This window comes from Ovis canadensis, chromosome 13 (genome assembly GCF_042477335.2).
Source record: "Ovis canadensis isolate MfBH-ARS-UI-01 breed Bighorn chromosome 13, ARS-UI_OviCan_v2, whole genome shotgun sequence".
Lineage (NCBI taxonomy): Eukaryota > Metazoa > Chordata > Mammalia > Artiodactyla > Bovidae > Ovis > Ovis canadensis.
In genome coordinates this window covers 76,429,331-76,447,589 of record NC_091257.1, presented here as the reverse complement: position 1 = coordinate 76,447,589, position 18,259 = coordinate 76,429,331, and the positions used below count along the sequence as shown (strand labels likewise).

Below are 18,259 nucleotides of genomic sequence, written 5' to 3'. Positions count from 1 at the left end.
TCAGTCTTCTAATGACAAAATCAGTAATTTTACTCACCTCACATGCTGTTGAGATGTGAGCAATTGAGACACTGCAGGAAAGCCAGATCAAGCATCTCGGGGAGTGGTCAGAAGGGGACTCCCAGTATTTAAGGAAATATTTCTCCAAGGGTGGCTCATGGATTACCTGGATCAGAATCCCATGGGGGACTTGTTTAAAATTCATGTTCCCTGACTTCTTGCCCAGGAAATCTGATTCTGCAGGTCTAGGTTGGAGGCTGGAAGTGTGCATTTTAAACCAGTCTCTGCCTCCCAGTTCTGCCAGGAGTTAGTTTGGTAGGTTCTATGTTTTTCCCACCTCTTCAGTCCTGGTCCTGGAAAGAGACCAAGTTTCCCGGAGGCTGGGAAGAAAGGAAAACAGGTGCAGGGATGGAGCAAGGGACACCCTGGGTGCCCGCCACGCCCCCCCCCTCCCCCCCGCCCCCGGTCCCGCTCTAGGGACGGATAGAACCCAGGGCTACTCCACCCTTACCCTCCAGTGGGTCTTGGCCTCCCAGGGTACTTCAGGCTGCCCGCTGTGTGAGGACTGATGCCCTTCAGGCCAGGCGACACAGGGTGGGGCGAAAGGGCCTCCAGGGAGCAGAAAGGAAAGCGAAACTTCCTACCCAGACTTTCGCTTTCGCCGCCTCCGCGCTGTCCAGGTGGCCCCGGAGCGCGATCCCCTGTCGCCCTGGGGTTCGGTCACCCGCGCGCCCCAGACCTGGTTCCCGGAGCACTGCGTTCGTTCCCCTATGGCCGGCGACCCCTGGCGGAGGGACGAAGGGAAGGTCTCCGACAGCAGGCGACCCATGGCGGGGGCCGGGGGTCCCCTGCGCCTCCGAGAATGGCTGGTGGCGCAGATCGAGAGCGGGCGCTATGCGGGGCTGCGCTGGGAGGACGCAGGCAAGACCCTCTTCCGCATCCCCTGGAAGCACGCAGCCAAGCAGGGTTACCAGGTGCGGCAGGACGCTGCGCTCTTCAGGGTAAGGGAGTGGGGGCGGGGGTCCCAAGTTTGGTTCCCGGAGGGCTCTGTATGCACGCGGTCCCAGCGCCTGGGGCGACCTGATGCGCTGTTATCTCGGGCCACTCGCTCAGCCCTTAACCTCAGCTGTCTCTAGGTTGATGATAATATTTTCTACGTATGGGAGACCCTCCCGTGGGTGCCTGCTATGTCGCTTCAGTTGTGTCCAACTCTTCCTCACACCATGGACTGTAGCCCACCAGGCTCCTCTGTCCATGGGATTCTCCAGGCAAGAATACTGGAGTGGGTTGTCATGTCCTCCTCCAGGGGATCTTCCCAGACCCAGGGATCAATGCAGGAGTCTCTTATGTCTCCTGCATTGACAGGAGGGTTCTTTACCACTAGCACCACCTGGGAAGCCCACCCTCTTAAAAGCGAATTAGCCAAGGGCTGCATGACTTGCACCGTCCTCACCCACTAGGGTACTTCACCCTCTTGGGGAAATTAGATACCACTGCCACAGATGGAAATTCCCTCCACTTCCCACCCCTAAACGCTTAACCCCAGCAACTTCGGGACATTTTCTGTGCTTCCCAACACCAGCCCTTCTCAGGGACCTCCTCCAGGAATGCCTTGTCTTTCTTCAGTCACCATTAACTTCCTCTCGAACTGTCTCTTTCCCATCAAGGTTTTAACTCGGATCTCTTCCATGAGCAATAAGCAACCAGCCACATCCCAGACCGCTGCCACCATCCCAAACACCACAGCTGCCTCCAGCTCCTGCTTCTCTGGTAGCTCCCCTCTACTTTCACAGGGTATAAGGCATCTAGAAAGGGCCTTCTGGTCATCAACTCCCTCACTCATAGCCCCTCAGCTCCTCCTCTCCCCAGTCTGGCTTCTCTTTCTCCTGCTGATGTCGCTAATTGTCTCTCAGAATGCCATTGCTATCATCTTCTTAGACACCCCCTCCCCCGCCTCAGTTGGTCTACATCTAGTGGTCCCCTCCTCCTCCTTGAAACAGTCTCACTTGGTTCCCAGGATCTCTGTGTGCCCACTCCACTCCCACCCTGACCTGTTCTCCTCCTGCCTTCCGGGCCCCTGCTTCTCAGCCTCCATCCCCTCTCCTCCTCTTTCCGTGTTCGCAGCACTCCCTCCTGGGCCTCCCTCCCGGTGTCCCACTCTCCTTACACAGCCTCAGCGTGGAGCCCAGTGTTTCCCGGCCTCCCCTCCAAGCCCCAAGCCTGCTAGTCCAGCACTCCCAGACCTCTCAAACTCAGCACCTCCTCAGGACCACACTTGTCAGCTCCCCGCTGCAAAATTGTTTTTCAAAATGGGAGATGGCATCACCCACCACCCAGACTGCAGAACCAGGCACCTGAACCTTGGCTGCTCCCCTCTCTTCCAATCTCATTCTAACCCATTACCAAGGTGTTTGGCTCTTTCTGCAGAACTGCTCTTTCAGCCATCTACTTGGATCCATTCCCATCATCTCTCACCAGGACAACTGAGTGCCCTGCTTTCCCGTCCCTTGGCTCTCCCCTTTGTCCTCCAGAGGGATCACTCTAAATGTAAATCTTGCCTCTGCACTCCCCTCCTCAGATTCCTTCCATGGCTTCCTGTTGCTCCTGTAATTAAGTCCCAACTCCTTACCAGGACCTTAGAGCCCTGCACAAACTGCTCCTCTCTGGCCTCTGTCCACCTCTCCCCACTCCCTCCCCAACTTCAGACCCAGCCAGATACTTCTTTCACTTTCCAAATGGTTCCTGTGTCTCTCACTGGGAGACCTTTGTACATTCCGTTCCCCCTGCCTGGAACACCCTCTCCTCCTTTACCGGCCAAATCCCATCATGCTCAGCATAAACATCCCCTACTGAAGACAAGCCTCCCCTGATGTATTCATTTGTTTAAAGCATTGAGGAAGCTCTCAGTGCTTCTCCAAGTCAGCCCTGATCCCTTCTGCTTCCTCCATTGAACAACTTTCCCTATGAATTATAAGTGCCTTGTATGACTCTGCCTCCTCCAGCTGCCTGTGGGTGGTGACCCGGAGCACAATGCCTGGCCCGCGGAAGGAACTCATTAAGTGTCGAACAGGTGGTTACCTGGCCTGTACCTTAAGGCTATGTGCTGTTCAGAAGTGGGAGATTCTGTGGACTGGCCCTCCCTATCCCTCTTTGGGGGTGCTTTGACCCATCCTTCAACCCACTAGTGACACACACATGTGGCCCCCTGGCTTCATGCCCTCCTGGTACCTTAGAGCCCACAGGATAATGCTTGGCCTTCATAATCCAACTTCAGTCTGTCTTCTTCCTTAATTCCTCTTTTCCTTTCCCCCAACACATGCAGTAGATCCTCATTCTTCACAGATTGCATGTTGACAAATTCTCTTGCTTGCTGAAATTATGTATAATCCCCCAATTGATATTCAAGGCACTTCTGCAGTCATTCACAGAATGGAAAAAAAAAAAAAAACTGGGTCACCAATATGCATACTTCCAGCAGAGGCTGAACAAGGTGACAACCCCAGTTTCAGCTCTTCTACTGTCCTTTCACAGGTATCCTTTCAGAGACAATCTTTAGTGCCACATTTTTGATACTTTTTGTGCTTTCTGTTGGTGATTTCACTGTCTAAAATGACCCCCAAGCCCACACAGTGCTGAAGCTTTGTTAGGACTCCTGACACAGGAAGGGTGTGATGTGCCTTTTGGAGAAAATACCCGTATAAGGTAAGTTCCTTTCAGATGTGAGTTATAGTGTTGTTGGCCATCAGTTCACTGTAAGTTAATCAACAGTTTATATTCAATAAGGTGTCCTTCAACAGAAACACACATAAAACAAGGTTATGTGTTGGCTAGTTGATAAACAGGATGTATTGACCAGTTGATGTACCAGAGGCGGACAAGGACTTAGCCTTGTATTTCCTTTAGGAGCGATAGTTCAGTGTCCCGTACTCAGTGCATCTGTAAATTCTATGAAACACAGCTACCATGAGTAATGAGAATCAACCATATGCCCTCACATACGTATATCAGCTCGCCATACCAGGCTGCTCACTGTCCCCTGCGTGCCTCATGCCACACTTCAGCTCAAGCTGTTATCCCGCCAAGAATATCACTTCACCTGGCAATTTCCTACTCATCCTTTAAGGCCAAACTCAGTCCATCCCACAAATATTTACTGAGCATCTCTTGGGTGCCAAGCGCCACTCTATGTGCTTGGGGGGCACAGCAATGTTCCCAAAGATCTCTCTCTCAGCTTGGTGATAGCAACCTGAGCCTTCAGCCCAGGGTACCTTTGAGTTAGAGCATCATGAATAGAATGAACAAGTTCTGCAGTAAACAAGCACGGACTGTGTGCCAGGTGCTGTGCTAAGCATCTTACACAGACTACTCATCTTACACCTGCCACAACCACGTGAGGTTAGGTATTATTAGCACCGTTTACAGACAGCAAAATCAAGCCTTAAAGGTCTCACCCCTGGCAAGAGACACCAACACGGGAAATGTGGCTTTCGTCTGGTGTCCCAGTAAGCCTGGGATCTCCAAGAGCAATAACTGAGTGCGATTTATCAGTTAAATCACCCCCCCCCCCCGCCCAATCCACCACTGATTCCTGAATGTGATCAATTCAAGCAAGACATCTCTTGTCTTCCCCTTTGACTACTCTGCTCCACACTGGCCTTCCTTGAAATCTAGCTCACCCCCATGGCCTTGGCCCTTGCTGTTCTGGGAAGAACAGCCTTCCCCCAGTTCTTCATCAGACTCCTTCCTTCTTTTCAATCAGGCTTCAGCCCAAATGCCACTTCCTCCAAGAAGCCTTTTCTGATAACCCTCTCTAAAGCAGTCCCTCCCATTTTTTATTTATTTAGTCCCTCTACCATAACAGTTGGGCTTCCCAAGTGCCAAGTAGGAGGCAGAGGTTCAGTCCCTGAGTCAGGAAGATCCTCTGGAGAAGGAAATGGCAACCCACTCCAGTATTCTTGCCTGGGGAGTCTCGTAGACAGAGGAGCCTGGCGGGCTACAGTGCACGGGGTCGCAAGAGTCAGACACGACTGAGCCTCTGAACAGCAAACGACAACCATAGCAGTCACTCTAATGTGTTTGATGAGTATCTTTGGTTTATACGTGTTCTTGCAAACCGGGCATTGCCGTTTCGTGTGTGTTCTTATCTTAGGGACATCGTCTTGTGTTGTAGGTCTCATTCTGTATCTTACTTTGATTTCACTCAGGGTCAGCTCTGAAGATCTATTCTTGTTCTCTGTCCATCTAATTTGTTTCTAGATGCTGTACAGACTCTATAGTGGGTATCTATTACACACACACACACACACACACACACACACACCTACTTTCCCAGGGATGGACACAAATTTTCTTTCCGGACCACAAATAACTGCAGTGAATCTGGTCCCTTCAAGAGCTTCTGTGAGAATGCCTTGGGAACTGAAATTTCTGGTCACAGGCTATGCTTATACTTAACTGGACTAGGCATGCCTAAGTACCCTCCAGAAACTCTGCCCCCATTCCACTAACAGTGTCCACATCCCAGCCAGCTGGCTTAGCCAACTGGCTAAATTTTGTAAGCTTACAGGTGATATCTCATACTTTTATCTGCACTTCTGTGGCACTAATGAGTCACAACGTCTTCCCCTATGCTCGTGGGCTACTGGTTGCCTCTTCTGTAAACAACCCATTGGTGTCCTTTGATAAGATTTTTTTTCTTTTGGGGTTGTTCTCTGTTTCTTCTTGATTTGCAGGAGTTCCCATATGTTCTAGATCTTAGCCCCTTGCTGATTTCAGACTTTGCAAATTTTTTGCCTATGGTTCATGCCCTCAAAATTTTGTTTAAGAAACATTATCTGCCCCCTAGAAGATTTCTTCCTACATAATCTCCTATTAGGTTTATGGTTTCACCTTACTTTTGTTTTTTTGGTCACCCGGAGTCCACTTTGTATGGTGCAGTAGATGTGGATTTCATTTACGGCTCTCCAGGTAGCAGGTCCAGAGAAGGCAATGGCACCCCACTCCAGCACTCTTGCCTGGAAAATCCCATGGGCGGAGGGGCCTGGTGGGCTGCAGTCCATGGGGTCGCTAAGAGTTGGACATGACTGAGCGACTTCACTTTCACGTTTCACTTTCATGCATTGGAGAAGGAAATGGAAACCCACTCCAGTGTTCTTGCCTGGAGAATCCCAGGGACGGGGGAGCCTGGTGGGCTGCCGTCTATGGGGTCGCACAGAGTCGGACACGACTGAAGTGATTTAGCAGCAGCTAGCAGGTCACTGCCATCATTTTCTGTCCCATTGTATTATTTATTTATTTCTCACAATCCATAATTTGGAATATAATTATTTCTTTTCAGCTGTTGGCGGCTGCCTTCTCCCATTAGACTTGCATTCCTTGAGAACAGGGATGTCTATCTTGCTCCCCCTTCAGTCTATAACTTGAGCTTGCTCAAGGAGCAGGAGCTCAAGAGATAAGTGTTGGATGGAGGGAGGGAGGAACAGAGGAGCCTAGGGGCAGAGAAAGAGAGAAAAGGGTGGGAGCCAAGGCAGTCCTCATCCCTTTCCCTGGCACCAGCCCTGTCTCCCAGGTCATTCCTCCCCAATTCCCCTGCTTATCCCCAGGCCTGGGCCATATACAAGGGCAAGCACCTAGAGGGCATTGACAAGGAGGATCCCTCTACCTGGAAGACACGGCTCCGCTGTGCCCTCAACAAGAGTGCTGACTTCTGTGAAGTACCTGAGCGCAGCCAGCTGGACATCTCCAACCCCTATAAGGTCTACAGGCTCCTGTCTGATGGTGCCCACGACCCAGGTACCATACTGCCCCCTGGAGGTAGAAGCTTAGAATGGCTCTCTAGGCAATAAGGACTCCACCTTGCCCATCTGTAAAATGGGAAAGAGAGAACTTACTGAGCTTAAAATCATGGGCTGGTAAACATAGAAGGCTGCTTAAAGTTTATCTCCCCATTCCGAAAAGAGGAAACTGAGGCCCAGAGAGAGGTGAGCCTTGCCTGAGATCATGCAGTGAGCTGGGATCATCTCAGACAAGGTTGAAGGGATTCACCTTGGGGCTCATGAAACCACAGACTGTTTCTTGCTCCATCCAGTTACCAGGGCTTGTGCTCCCAGTAAAGAGGAGGGCATTCTTCAGAGCCAGCAGAAGCCCCTTGGAGGAGTGACAGAGCCAGGCTGCAGGACAGAAGAGCAGGTCAGCATGTCCTTCTAGCCCCTGCAGCCTTGCCAACCCAGTCACCTCGCACGCATGCCAGCCCCTCTACAATCTCCAGTGCATCACCGCATCCTCTCCACCAGGTCTTGGCCATCATTGTCCCCATCCCGCGATCAGCTCTGCTTCCTACCTCTTCTCCATCTCTGCGATCACTTTCAGCTCCTTCATTCTATTCTCCTTAACTCCACCATCTCTGTCCCATTGTCTCCATCACCTTCACCTCCATCCCTCCTGTGCATCAATCCTATTTTCTCCCATTTCACCCCCTCTCCCCTGTTATCACTGGGTCTATCAGTGTGTCCCCACTCATGCCACCAAATCCAGTTCCACCATTGTATTCCCTTCACCTTCATCACCTCTAGCTCTCTATCATCTCCCGTCGTCTCTGTCTCCATCATTGTCTGCATCGCTCTTACTCCACCCTGACATGTCTCCTCCTTCATCTACAGTCCATTGCTCCATCCCCATCACCCTATTAGCCTGGTTCATTCCACTGTCCCCCGGGCGCCATTCCATCCATCGCTCTGTCCCCCCATCTCTGTCACTCCATCTCCTAATTCACTCCTAGCACTTCTCTCCCTACCACAATGAATTTCATCTCTGACCCCATCATCTCCAAAAACCCCATCAACTCTCTCTTTACCTCTGTGGGGAAAAAGAATCTTCAGCTCTGAAACCTCAAAGTGCCTATTAACCCCAGCTGCCCTCCATTCTGCCCAGACCTCCATCTGCCCCAGTGCAGACTGTCTGGGAACTCCTGTGGCCCACAGGTCTCATCTCCTACCCTTATCACCCTTCCTCCCAATGCTCAGGATGTATCCAGCTTAGTCACAGAGGATAAGGACAAGGAGCAGCCCTCCAGGCTAGCCCAGCAGGACTTCCTGCTCCCAAGCCCTTTGGCTGACCACAGTAAGGACTGGGTCTCCTCACCCAACCCTGCCCCCTCCCTGGCCTCTTCTGTGACCTTGTTGTAAGGGTAAAGGCACCCAGGGTGAGACAATGCCTTATTGCTTTTTTCCTTCCCCAGGCTACCAGGCACAGAATCCCGTTCACCCCTGGAGCCCTTTGCCCTCTGAGGATTTCAGCAACCCTGGTAAAGAACTGGAAGGCCCTCTCCTGACCACTGTGCAGAACTGGGAAGGCCCAGGATTGAGGCCAAGTAGCCTCTGTCTCCCACCCAAAGCACCCATGCAGACTCCAGATAACAAGAGCGAACATTTGTTGAGGGCTATGGCAACCCACTCCAGTGTTCTTGCCTGGAGAATCCCAGGGACGGTGGAGCCTGGTGGGCTGCCGTCTATGGGGTCACACAGAGTCGGACACGACTGAAGCGACTTAGCAGCAGCAGCAGCAGCAGTAGCTTATGCCAGGCATCCTTCTAAGTCTCCCCACAGCCCTGTGAGATAGATATTGCCATTCCTGTCATTTTACAGATGCAGAAGCCAGACACAGAGATTAAGAACCCTGCCCAAAGCCACACAGTAACCTTGCGAAAGTTACTAAGAGGCCACAGTTCCTAAGTGGCAGTGAGAGATTAGAATCCAAGGGCCTGGCTACAGAGCCCACAGCCCTAACCACTGAGCATACTGCTAACTGGAGGCTGCTGTTTTATTGTTGTTGCTATTATTATTATTTCTTCCAGCACTAAAATCCTTGCTGGGAAGACGCTCCTAGAATTCCAGAAACTGGGGCTAGGAGGGCAGCAGTATCAAGCCCTCATTGTACTGATGGCTCCAAACTCTGATTTTGAAGCTCAACTACCAGTTCCATCCTGGTAGTTAGATGTATCCGTTGAAAGTAGTTACACTGGAAGCTGCAATTATATACTACCACCACCACTACTGCTAGAATTATTATCACTTAACGGGAGAGAATGTCAGAAATTCCTGAGGTGGGGGCCGGGAGGACCGCTGGGTCCTCTGCCCGGTCGTGTGGATGGAGGGGGAGCCGGCGCCGCCAACGCCGGGCGCGCCCGCTCCCTTTCCCGCAGATTGCTGGCTGCACGTGCGGCTCTTCTACCGCGCGGAGCTGGTGCGCGAAGCCACAGCGCTGGCGGCCGAGGGCTGCAGCCTGAGCCCGCGCGCGGCCACCGCGGCCGCCGAGCGACTGCTGGGGCCGCCGCCGAGGGTCGCGCAGGTTCGCTTCCCGGAGCCGCCGGCCAGCGCCCACGTGCTGCGGCGCCTGCTGCCCCACCTGGAGCGCGGCGTGCTGCTGTGGGTGGCGCCCGAGGGCGTCTTCGCCAAGCGCCTCTGCCAGGGCCGCGTGTACTGGCGTGGCCCGCTTGCCCCGCACCGCGCGCAGCCCAACAAACTGGAGCGCGAGCGCACCTGCCAGCTGCTCGACACGCGCCGCTTCCTCGCGGGTAAGAGCGCGACAGCCGGGCCACGGGTTTGAGAATTCTGGGCCTGGGATGGACCTGGAAACAAAGGACATGACACGGAAACACCGAGAGTGGGAACGAATACGGACATGGGCCTGCAGGAGGTGGAGGTGTAGGCTTGTGGCAGGCTTGGGGCGCTGGGTGTGGGACAGAAGCCTAGGACTTGGGCACGTGTTGTCTTAGGGCATTAAGCACAAGGTGGGCATTGGGGCACTGGGCACAAGATAGGCATAGATGAGTGGCAGTGGGCATGGTAATGAGCCTAGGACACGAGGCACAGGGCCTGAGAATTAGAAGCGAGACATGAGACAGGCATAGGGATGTGGAAGTGGGCCTGGGCACATGGGGGATGTGGATTTACAGGACATGGTCAGGAGATATGAGCACAAGGTGGGCATCAGATGGGATCCCCCCACCCCAGACCCCACCATCTCGGTGCCCGTAGAACTGCGAGCCCACCTACAGGATGGCCGCCCGGAGCCCGAATACCAGATCCGGCTGTGCTTTGGTGAGGAGTACCCGGGGCCCCCGGACCAGCCCGAGGATCGGCTCATTATGGCCCATGTGAGTCACTTTCCACACCAGCGGAGAACCACCCCCCACCCAGCCCCTCTAAATAGCCTCTCACTGCTCCCTCCAGTCCCAGCTCTGCCCCTGACCTGCCATATGACCTCTGATCTGGAAGACCTCCTGTGTGAAAATGCATGTGGAGATGGGTTGTCACTCCCCACCCCTCAACAAAGTGGGTGGGTTAGGAGAAGTTTGGCTCATTCCTCCACCTCACTCCCACCCACAGGTGGAGCCAGTCTTCGCCAGGGAACTCCTCCTGCACTCGAAGATTCACGGCCAGGTGCCCGGGTGGCAGGTTCCCAGCCTAGCATCCCCGACAGCATCAATCACCCTCTGATGCAGCTGAGTCAGCCCTAAGCGGCTTCTTCTTCATACCATACCCACTAAAAAACTCCCCACAGGGTATAGATCCCACCCTAGTCCTGCCCCAACTGAGCCAGGGGATTTAAGGTAGGTTGGGACAGTGGAAGCCAGTCACGGCCTTCAACCACTCAGCCACCAAGCTGGAGCCTGGGAACCAGGTGCAGAGATAGACAGCTGGACCTGAGGCATCAGGCTTGGAAATCAAACTCAACCTTGAGGCTCCAGAAATAACAATTAGGACAGAAACAAGGCTTGATCTTTTTGTTGAGAGTCGGACATGTCTACACTGGTTTACCTAAAGCAGACTCTAACTGCAGTTGATCCGTTATAAAGTTTGCTTAAAGCTGAGTTTACTGGGAGTTCCCTGGCACTCCAGTGGTTAGGACCCTGCACTTCCACTGCTGGGGGCCCAGGTTGGAGGGATCCCTTGTCAGGGAACTAAGATCCTTCAAGCCCCACAGTCTGGCCAAAAAAAAAAGGGGAGAGGGGGTGGGGAGGGGTGGCTGAGTTTACTAATAATTAAACCCTTGGTATGGTTTAGACTGAAGCCCAACCAGTAACAGAACTGTCACACTTCTGAGGGGTTCTGAGTTTCCAGACCCTCATTCCACCTGCCACAAGTCTCTCTTCTTTGGAGGGGGTAAGAGGTAGTGGGGGTCGGGGCTCCCAAAACAGAGGACTTGACCTGAACTTGGGGCTTTGAATGCTAACTACTAAACCACCAGCTGTAGATACTGACTTTGGAGAACCTGAGGCAGGCCTAGGATAGGAATCTAACTGGGAGCCAGGAGTCCATCCCATCCCCAAGCCCCACCAATTTTTGCAAAATGTGAGTTGTAGGGAGTCTGTGAGGATTGGGAGGGAACCCCCTCCACCATGAAGGCAGTGACCCTGCCTTGTCAGTAAAGTCACTGTTTTCTACCCCAAATATCAGACCTTTTACCTTTTCTGATTTCTGACTTTATTTATGGGAGTTCTCTTACAGATGGCAATGTAATAAATTTTTCAGTGATACATAAATAAGCCACTTTTACAGAGGAGAAACTGTGTGACTCCACAAAGGAGAGAAGTCAGTCAAATCACTATTTTTAAAATTCACTCTACAAATGTTTATTGAGCACCTACTCTGTTTCAGGCAAATGCTGCACACCAGGGATAGAGCAGACCATGGTCCCTATTCTCTTGGGGGTCACAAACCTGTTTTGCAGCAGTGGCCCGGTAACTGTCCTCTACCCCTGCCCCTCACAGAAGGAGTAGCATTAAGGAGGTCCAGACTTCGGAGCTGAAATCACAGCTTTGGTCTCTCACGAGCTGTGCCACCTCAGGCAAGGCACTTAACTTCTCTAAGCCTCAGATTCCTCATCTACTCTGAGGGCCTCTGGAGCAGAGTCAGTCTGAGAAGCAACTGTCGAGAGGGGAGGGGAGCTGGCCTAGCATGTCAGTGGCACGCAGGAGGTGCCGGCTGACTTGGTTTGCTTGGGGCTGGGAGAGCACGGTGGAGGTTGCTTCATCCTTCAGAAGCCTTGACTGTCCTGGGCTTCGCTGTACCCCCAGCCTAAGGCTGCAGCTATCGGAGAAACTCAAGGTGACAGTCCTCGTCATGACCAAACCCTTACTCGGTGCCAGAACTCTAAAAGGGCACTGGATTCCGTGTAAGCTTTACCACAGCCTGGACAACTGCAGAGTCATCAGCTCCATTTTAGAGATGGGAAACTGAGGCTCAGCCAGAGAATTGGTTGAGAGCCTCTGGGAAGGGGGTTGTCTCTGGCCTGAGGTCTGTCCTCCCCATACTAGTCACTAGAGGGCGCCAGCGCTCAGCAAGCCAGGTTTGGGCTGGCTCTCATAACCACCCTAGATGCCCCACCTTTTGCAGACCCCAGTGCTAGAAGGGCAGGAACAGTGTGACCCCGAGTGCTCTGCACTGCGGGGAGGAGAAAGAGAATCAGGGGCCTGGGAGGACGAGGAAAGGAGAAAGAGGAAACCAGAGGTGGGGATTCAAGAGGCCCCTGAGGCTCTTCTCACAAAGCTCCCTGTACTTGAGCCACAAATCCTACCTCTGCTCTCTCCTGAGAGTGTCTGCGTGTGTGTGTGTGTGTCTCCCTCGTCCTGTCTTGGTGGATTTCTCTCTCTTGTTCAGTTATTCTTTTTCTGTGCTCTGCGCACGGGCGCCCGTGCATGGGGCTGGCTCTCAGTGTCTCCCCTTTCGCGTCCACTTGCTGTCTCTTGTCTCCACCTGTCTCCTCTGTGTGTTCCTGTCTCCCTCTTATTATGTCCCCGCCTCTCTTCCTCTCTGTCCTGCCTTTCTTCATTCTCTCTATCTCTGCCTGGATCTCTTGGTTTCTGTCTCTGTCTCGCCCAGGTGCACATCCTGTCCGTCCTCCACCACCACCACCAGCCAGCACACGTGGGCTGAGGGTCTCAGTCCCTTCCCTCACGTGCCTCCTCACCCTGGGCAGCTGCTCACAGCTCCCCAATCCTGGCCTCTCCTGCCCGCCCCTCTTGAGCCTGGGGGGAGGGGAGCGAGGGAGGAAGGGAGGGCAGCCTGGCGGGCCCACCCCTTTTTGCCTTTCCAGGCTGGGAGGCTGGGCCAGTGGGCCTTTTAACCAGCCTGGGCAGGCTGTGCCGGACACCAGCCCTGGACATCGTGCCTGGCCTCTGCGGTTCCGGCAGCCCGGCCAGCCCGGCCAGCATGCAGCAGCCGCCCCCACCCGGGCCCCTGGCCCCTGCGGCCGAGCCAACCAAGCCTCCTTACAGCTACATCGCCCTGATCGCCATGGCCATCCAGAACTCTCCAGGGCAGCGGGCCACACTCAGCGGCATCTACCGCTATATCATGGGCCGCTTCGCCTTCTACCGCCACAACCGGCCGGGATGGCAGAACAGTATCCGCCACAACCTGTCACTCAACGAGTGCTTTGTCAAGGTGCCCCGCGATGACCGCAAGCCGGGCAAGGGCAGCTACTGGACTCTGGACCCCGACTGCCATGACATGTTCGAGCATGGCAGCTTTCTGCGCCGCCGCCGGCGCTTCACCCGACGGGCAGGTGCCGAGGGCGCCAAGGGCCCCACCAAAGCACGCCGTGGACCCCTCCGAGCCACCAGCCAGGACCCAGGAGCCCCCGACGTCGCAGCTAGCAGACAGTGCCCATTCCCACCGGAGCCACTGGAACCCAAGGGCCTAAGCTATGGGGGTCTGATGGGGGCCTTACCAGCCAGCATGTGCCCGGCTACCACTGATGCCAGACCTCAGACACCCTCAGAGGCCAAGGAGATCCCCACGCCCAAGGCTGCAGGCCCAGGGGAGCTCCCTGGGGCCACCTCGTCTTCCTCGTGCCCTGCTTTTGGCTTTCCCACCAGCTTCTCTGAGGCTGAGGGGTTTAGCAAGGCCCCTGCACCCCTCTTGACCCCCGAGGCCACGATCGGGAGCAGCTACCAGTGCCGGCTGCAGGCGCTGAATTTCTGCATGGGGACTGACCCAGGACTCGAGCACCTCTTGGCCTCAGCAGCCCCCTCCCCCGTACCATCCACCCCTCCAGCCTCCCTCCGGGCCCCGCTGCCCCTGCCAGCTGACCCCAAGGAACCCTGGGTTGCAGGCAGCTTCCCTGTCCAGGGAAGCTCCAGCTACCCATTGGGGCTGACCCCCTGCCTGTACCGGACGCCAGGAATGTTCTTCTTTGAATGAAGGCCAGCCGGCCTCAGGCCGTCCCTGCATAGCCCCTGCCAACTACGCCCTCCAGGTTGAGCCTGACTCTGGGATCTGGGGAGCTCTCAAAGGACACGGGCCTGGCAAGCCCACGACATCTGGGACAGAAAGCCAAGATTGCAGCGGTGAACACTCAGCCAGCCCTAGGGCCTCTGGACAGACTTGGGGGTGAGGGGAAGCAGGGCCCCCTGGGGATTTACTCTGTGGCTCTCAGGGCCAATAAAGCCAGTGTGATGATGAGGGTCAGTCTGCTGGATGGTTGGCAGCTGAATACCAGGACGCCTGGTTCCATGTGGAGTGGGTGTGGTTGTGGGGTTGAATGGCAGGGGCAGGGGACCCCAGATAGATATGTCTCACATGAGACTCTCTACTGCTGGGGACTTTCTCAGGAGGTTTCCCAGGAAGGCAGAGGAAGGGGGAGCAGGGAGTGGGAGAGAGAGAGAGGAGGGATCCAATCAGGAGAGATGCCCAGCAGGGTTGGGGCTGGGCGGCACTGAGGGGCTGACCCTCCAGCCCCAAAATCTGTGACTCGGCTCCCTCATGATGAGCAGCCACAATACCTGTGACCATTTGTGGTATTTATCCTGTCCTGGGCTCATATATATCTTCTCATATATATATGTGTGGGACAGAATGTTATCCCCATTTTACAGTGGTAGAAACTGAGGCTCAAAGAATTTGGGGCTCACTAGCTCTGGCTCCAAATGGCAAATGAGTGGCAGAGAAGAAATCCAAACCAGGTCTGTGTGGCTCTACCCACCCCCACCCCTACCCCCCAACAACCAATCCTAACTTGCAGTTTGAGTGAGGCTGCAGGGTGGCACATAGGGTGACCCCCTCAGAGGGAGGGGGCATTTTTTGAAGCCTGGCGTGCCAGGGCTAAAAAGCCACCCCTCACCCCTAACACAGACAGGGAGCCCAAGGCTCAAAAGGCAAGCACACTTCCCTTGTCTGGATTTCCCATGTGACTGGGAGACCTCCCTGAGCCAACAGCTCTCTGAAGTCTCCTGGTGTCTCTTTAAGAAAACATTTCCCTTAAAGTGGGAGGGGGTGGCTATCCAGGGTACAGCTCAGAAGAGGCTGAGCCCTGACCTTTAACCTTCTTCAGCTGCCCCCTTGGGTGGAAGCAGGAGAAGTGGGTATATTCATGTCCCCCATCAGAGGAACAGACTTAGGGACCTGAAACCTCACTGTTCCCACACCTTCCAACACCAGGCTTGCTGAAGCCGATGGCTTGCTTCTGGGACCTCAGTCCCCCGCCTGGATCATGGGTGAAGGGAGAGAAGACAGGAGCCAAGAATTCTTTGCTGGAGGCTCTTGGGTCCCACGAGATGATACCCAGGAGGCTAGAGACCCCTTCATCAGTCAGGCAGCCCAGTTCCCTCCAGAAACCCCCCTCTCGGGCAGGCAGCCACGCTGGCTTCAGTCTCTGCGGCTCCCTCCTCCCTCAGCCAGTCCCCTGAGGCCTGGGAGGAAGCGAGCCCGGCTGGACGGCCCCAGCTGTCTGGTTCCCACAGACTCCAGAGCTGGGGTGGAGGGGGGACCTGCAGGGTGGGAGGCTCAGTGCGGCCAGAAGGGGGTGGGGAAATGCCTGGCCAGTTTGGGGACCCTCCCCACCATGTGTGCTGGGCCACAGCCTGGAACCCATGGAGCAGCGGGGGGACGTCGTGTCCCATTTGGGCGGCCTTGTGGCCAAAAGGGGACAGGATGGAGCCCCATGAGTGCAGGGCAGGGCGAGGAGAGGTTCACACTACAGGGTGTGCCTGTGTGGGTCAGTACGACTCAGGGTGTGTGTGTGAGAGAGAGGAGACAGAGAGATGCTCGGAGACAGAGACAGGAACAGATTCAGGGGGCGGGGGTCCTATCTCAGCTGGATCAGAGAAAGAGGCCGCTGCCTGCGCCGTTCCCTGTGGTGCATTCCTGTGGAGGCCCGGTGACCCCAGTCCCTTCCCAGCCTGTGTCCTGGAGCCAGTAAGAGGATGGGGAGGCCGGCCCAACAGGAGGAGAGCCGAAGCCTCGGCATCCTGCTCCACCCACCCCTGGAGGAGATTTAGTATCTGACGGGGGCAGGGGCTTGTGGAGAAGAAACTGCACCCCCTGCCCCCGATTGTGGTAGGGGACAGGCAAAGGGGTCAGCCACACCCAGAGCTGGGCAAGCCCCCTCCATGTCCCTCTCAGGTCCCCTCAAAGAGTCCAGAAGCGAAGATGGGCCCCTCAGCCCCAGTGCCTAAGCAGGACCCTGGGCTCAGAGCCTGCTTTGGACTTGCCATGTGAGCCTGGACCGGCGCCCGTCTCTCTAGGCCCTGATTTCATTCCTTTTGCCCGATGAGGGGGTTGCAGTCAGGAAGGCACAGCCTGACTCTTTGAACTCAAATCCCAGGGTGGGGCTGAGCTGGGGGACAAACTGGAAGGGATCCCCTCCCAGAGACGCTAGACCAGGAAGACCAGACACCATGGTCTCACGTTACCCTCTGCCTGCCTGCTGCCCAGCCCGGGGACCCCACCCACTGGGCCTCCTGCCCTCACATACTTTCCGTGACCAACAGACACCCTCCGGCTCCTGCCTAGCCACCCCCACCTGACGGGAAGGACCGTGCTCAGCAGAGACTTGGAATCCCTAAGCTGGGCTGACCCAGAGAAAGCACCTCAGCACAGATGGAGAGACCAAGGCCAGAGAAGGTAAGTGATGTGCCCAAGGCCACACAGCAGGGCAGGAGTACCCCTCTGCTGCCTTAACTGTATAGCTCTTAGGGGATCAGGAGCCTCTCCTGATTCTCCACACTGGAGGCTGGCCTGTCTCCAGGAGGGGCTCCCAACCTCCACTCCTTCTCAGCAGGTCAGAGTGCAAAAGGGTGCTGAGTGGCCTGAGTCAGGCTAAATCAAATCTAAAACAGTAAAACCAGTGGTACTTCAGAATATTCCAGAGTCTTTCATCACAGCGACTCAGATTCTTGGACTATCAGAGCTGAAAGGGCGTCTCCCGCCCCATTTCTGAATCCCCTCCACACCAGGCAGTGCGTATCACGTGGGGTGCCTTCAGAGCTGGCCTCTTCCCACCCAAGTTTGGCAGCTCTGAAGGGCTGTCAGGAAGTTCTTCACCTGCTGGTCCTTTGGTCTCTGCTCTCTCTGCCTCCAGGGAGGCTGCCCCCACCCACAGGGCTGGGCCTTCCTCAGCTGCTTCTCCACCCTCCACATCTTATCTCCCCCTCGCCTCTCCGCCCACCCGCTTCCTTCCCTGGTTTACAGCATTCCACTGCCCAGAGTTCCAGGCTCCTTCCCACACCCCAGACAGAGCCTGGGCCAGGGTGGGGAGACCCTCTCCCTTAGAGCGTGGGCCCTCTGGGGCCACCACAGTGATGAGGAGGACAGGAGAGGCTATGTCAGCTAGCCTGGCATGTCTACCTACTGGGAATGTACAAACCAGGAATCTAATCCTCGGCCAAAACATCCCCTCCCATCACTCCTAAGAGGGCAGGCTGCCAGAGGCAGTAGGTACGGCAGCTAAGAGCAAGGGCTCTGGACCCTAGCTGTCTGGCTTCAGGTCCCAGTTGTCCCTTCCCAGCTGTGTGATCTTGAGCAAGTTGCTTCCCCTCTCTGGGTTTCCCTCATCTGAAATTTGTGGATTTGCTAACAGTGCCTAGCTCCATAGGATTGTTGCTAGGATTACATGAATTAATATTTGCAAAGTGCTTTGAACAGGGTCTGGCCCATGCAAACAGCAATGTGTGTGTTTAAGCAAAATAAATACGTGAGTTCTGGGGGCTTGTTTTCTTAACCTGGTTTACCCCCCAGGGGAGGCTGTAGCTACTGTGGAGGTTGGGGGTGTATGTGTAGGGAGAGGAGAGATTGTTCTGAGATGAAGCTTTGGATTCAATTCCTGGCATCTTTACTTCCTTGCTGTGTGACCTTGAACAAGTAGATTCACCTCTCAGAGTGCTAGTTTCTTCATCTGTAAAATGGAGCAAGATTTCAGTTCTCAAGGACTGGCATATGGGAAAATCTCATCTTGCACAATATGTGTACAATTTAGTCAA

General features: G+C 54.8%; 3 protein-coding genes across 3 annotated transcripts in view; 2 read left to right on the top strand and 1 right to left on the bottom strand.

The window, feature by feature from the left end:
• The window catches only part of TTLL9 (tubulin tyrosine ligase like 9), a 67,929-nt gene extending 67,369 nt beyond the window's left edge, over window positions 1-560 (bottom strand). The window contains exon 1 of the mRNA XM_069548288.1: window positions 512-560. The gene's annotated coding sequence lies outside the window, so the exon portion shown is untranslated. The remainder of the gene's footprint in view (window positions 1-511) is intronic.
• Window positions 489-14,465, top strand: LOC138417633 (interferon regulatory factor 4-like). Its single transcript, XM_069548289.1, has 8 exons — window positions 489-1,001; window positions 6,603-6,792; window positions 7,088-7,188; window positions 8,022-8,118; window positions 8,237-8,302; window positions 9,200-9,571; window positions 10,035-10,153; window positions 10,386-14,465. The coding sequence occupies exons 1-8, from the start codon at window positions 771-773 to the stop codon at window positions 10,494-10,496; spliced, it is 1,287 nt and encodes a 428-aa protein (XP_069404390.1). The 5' UTR covers window positions 489-770; the 3' UTR covers window positions 10,497-14,465.
• On the top strand, window positions 10,568-14,465 carry FOXS1 (forkhead box S1). Its single transcript, XM_069548291.1, has one exon. It carries the CDS (start codon window positions 13,212-13,214, stop codon window positions 14,202-14,204), a length of 993 nt encoding a protein of 330 aa, XP_069404392.1. The 5' UTR covers window positions 10,568-13,211; the 3' UTR covers window positions 14,205-14,465.
• Window positions 14,466-18,259: the final 3,794 nt, after the last annotated feature.

Coding starts and splice junctions, on each gene's coding strand:
- FOXS1 (XM_069548291.1), top strand. CDS start 13,212: ATGCAGCAGCCGCCCCCACCCGGGCCCCTGGCCCCTGCGGCCGAGCCA.
- LOC138417633 (XM_069548289.1), top strand. CDS start 771: ATGGCCGGCGACCCCTGGCGGAGGGACGAAGGGAAGGTCTCCGACAGC. Junction 7,189..8,021: donor GCTGCAGGACAGAAGAGCAG/GTCAGCATGTCC, acceptor CCCAATGCTCAG/GATGTATCCAGCTTAGTCAC. Junction 8,303..9,199: donor TGAGGATTTCAGCAACCCTG/GTAAAGAACTGG, acceptor CCTTTCCCGCAG/ATTGCTGGCTGCACGTGCGG.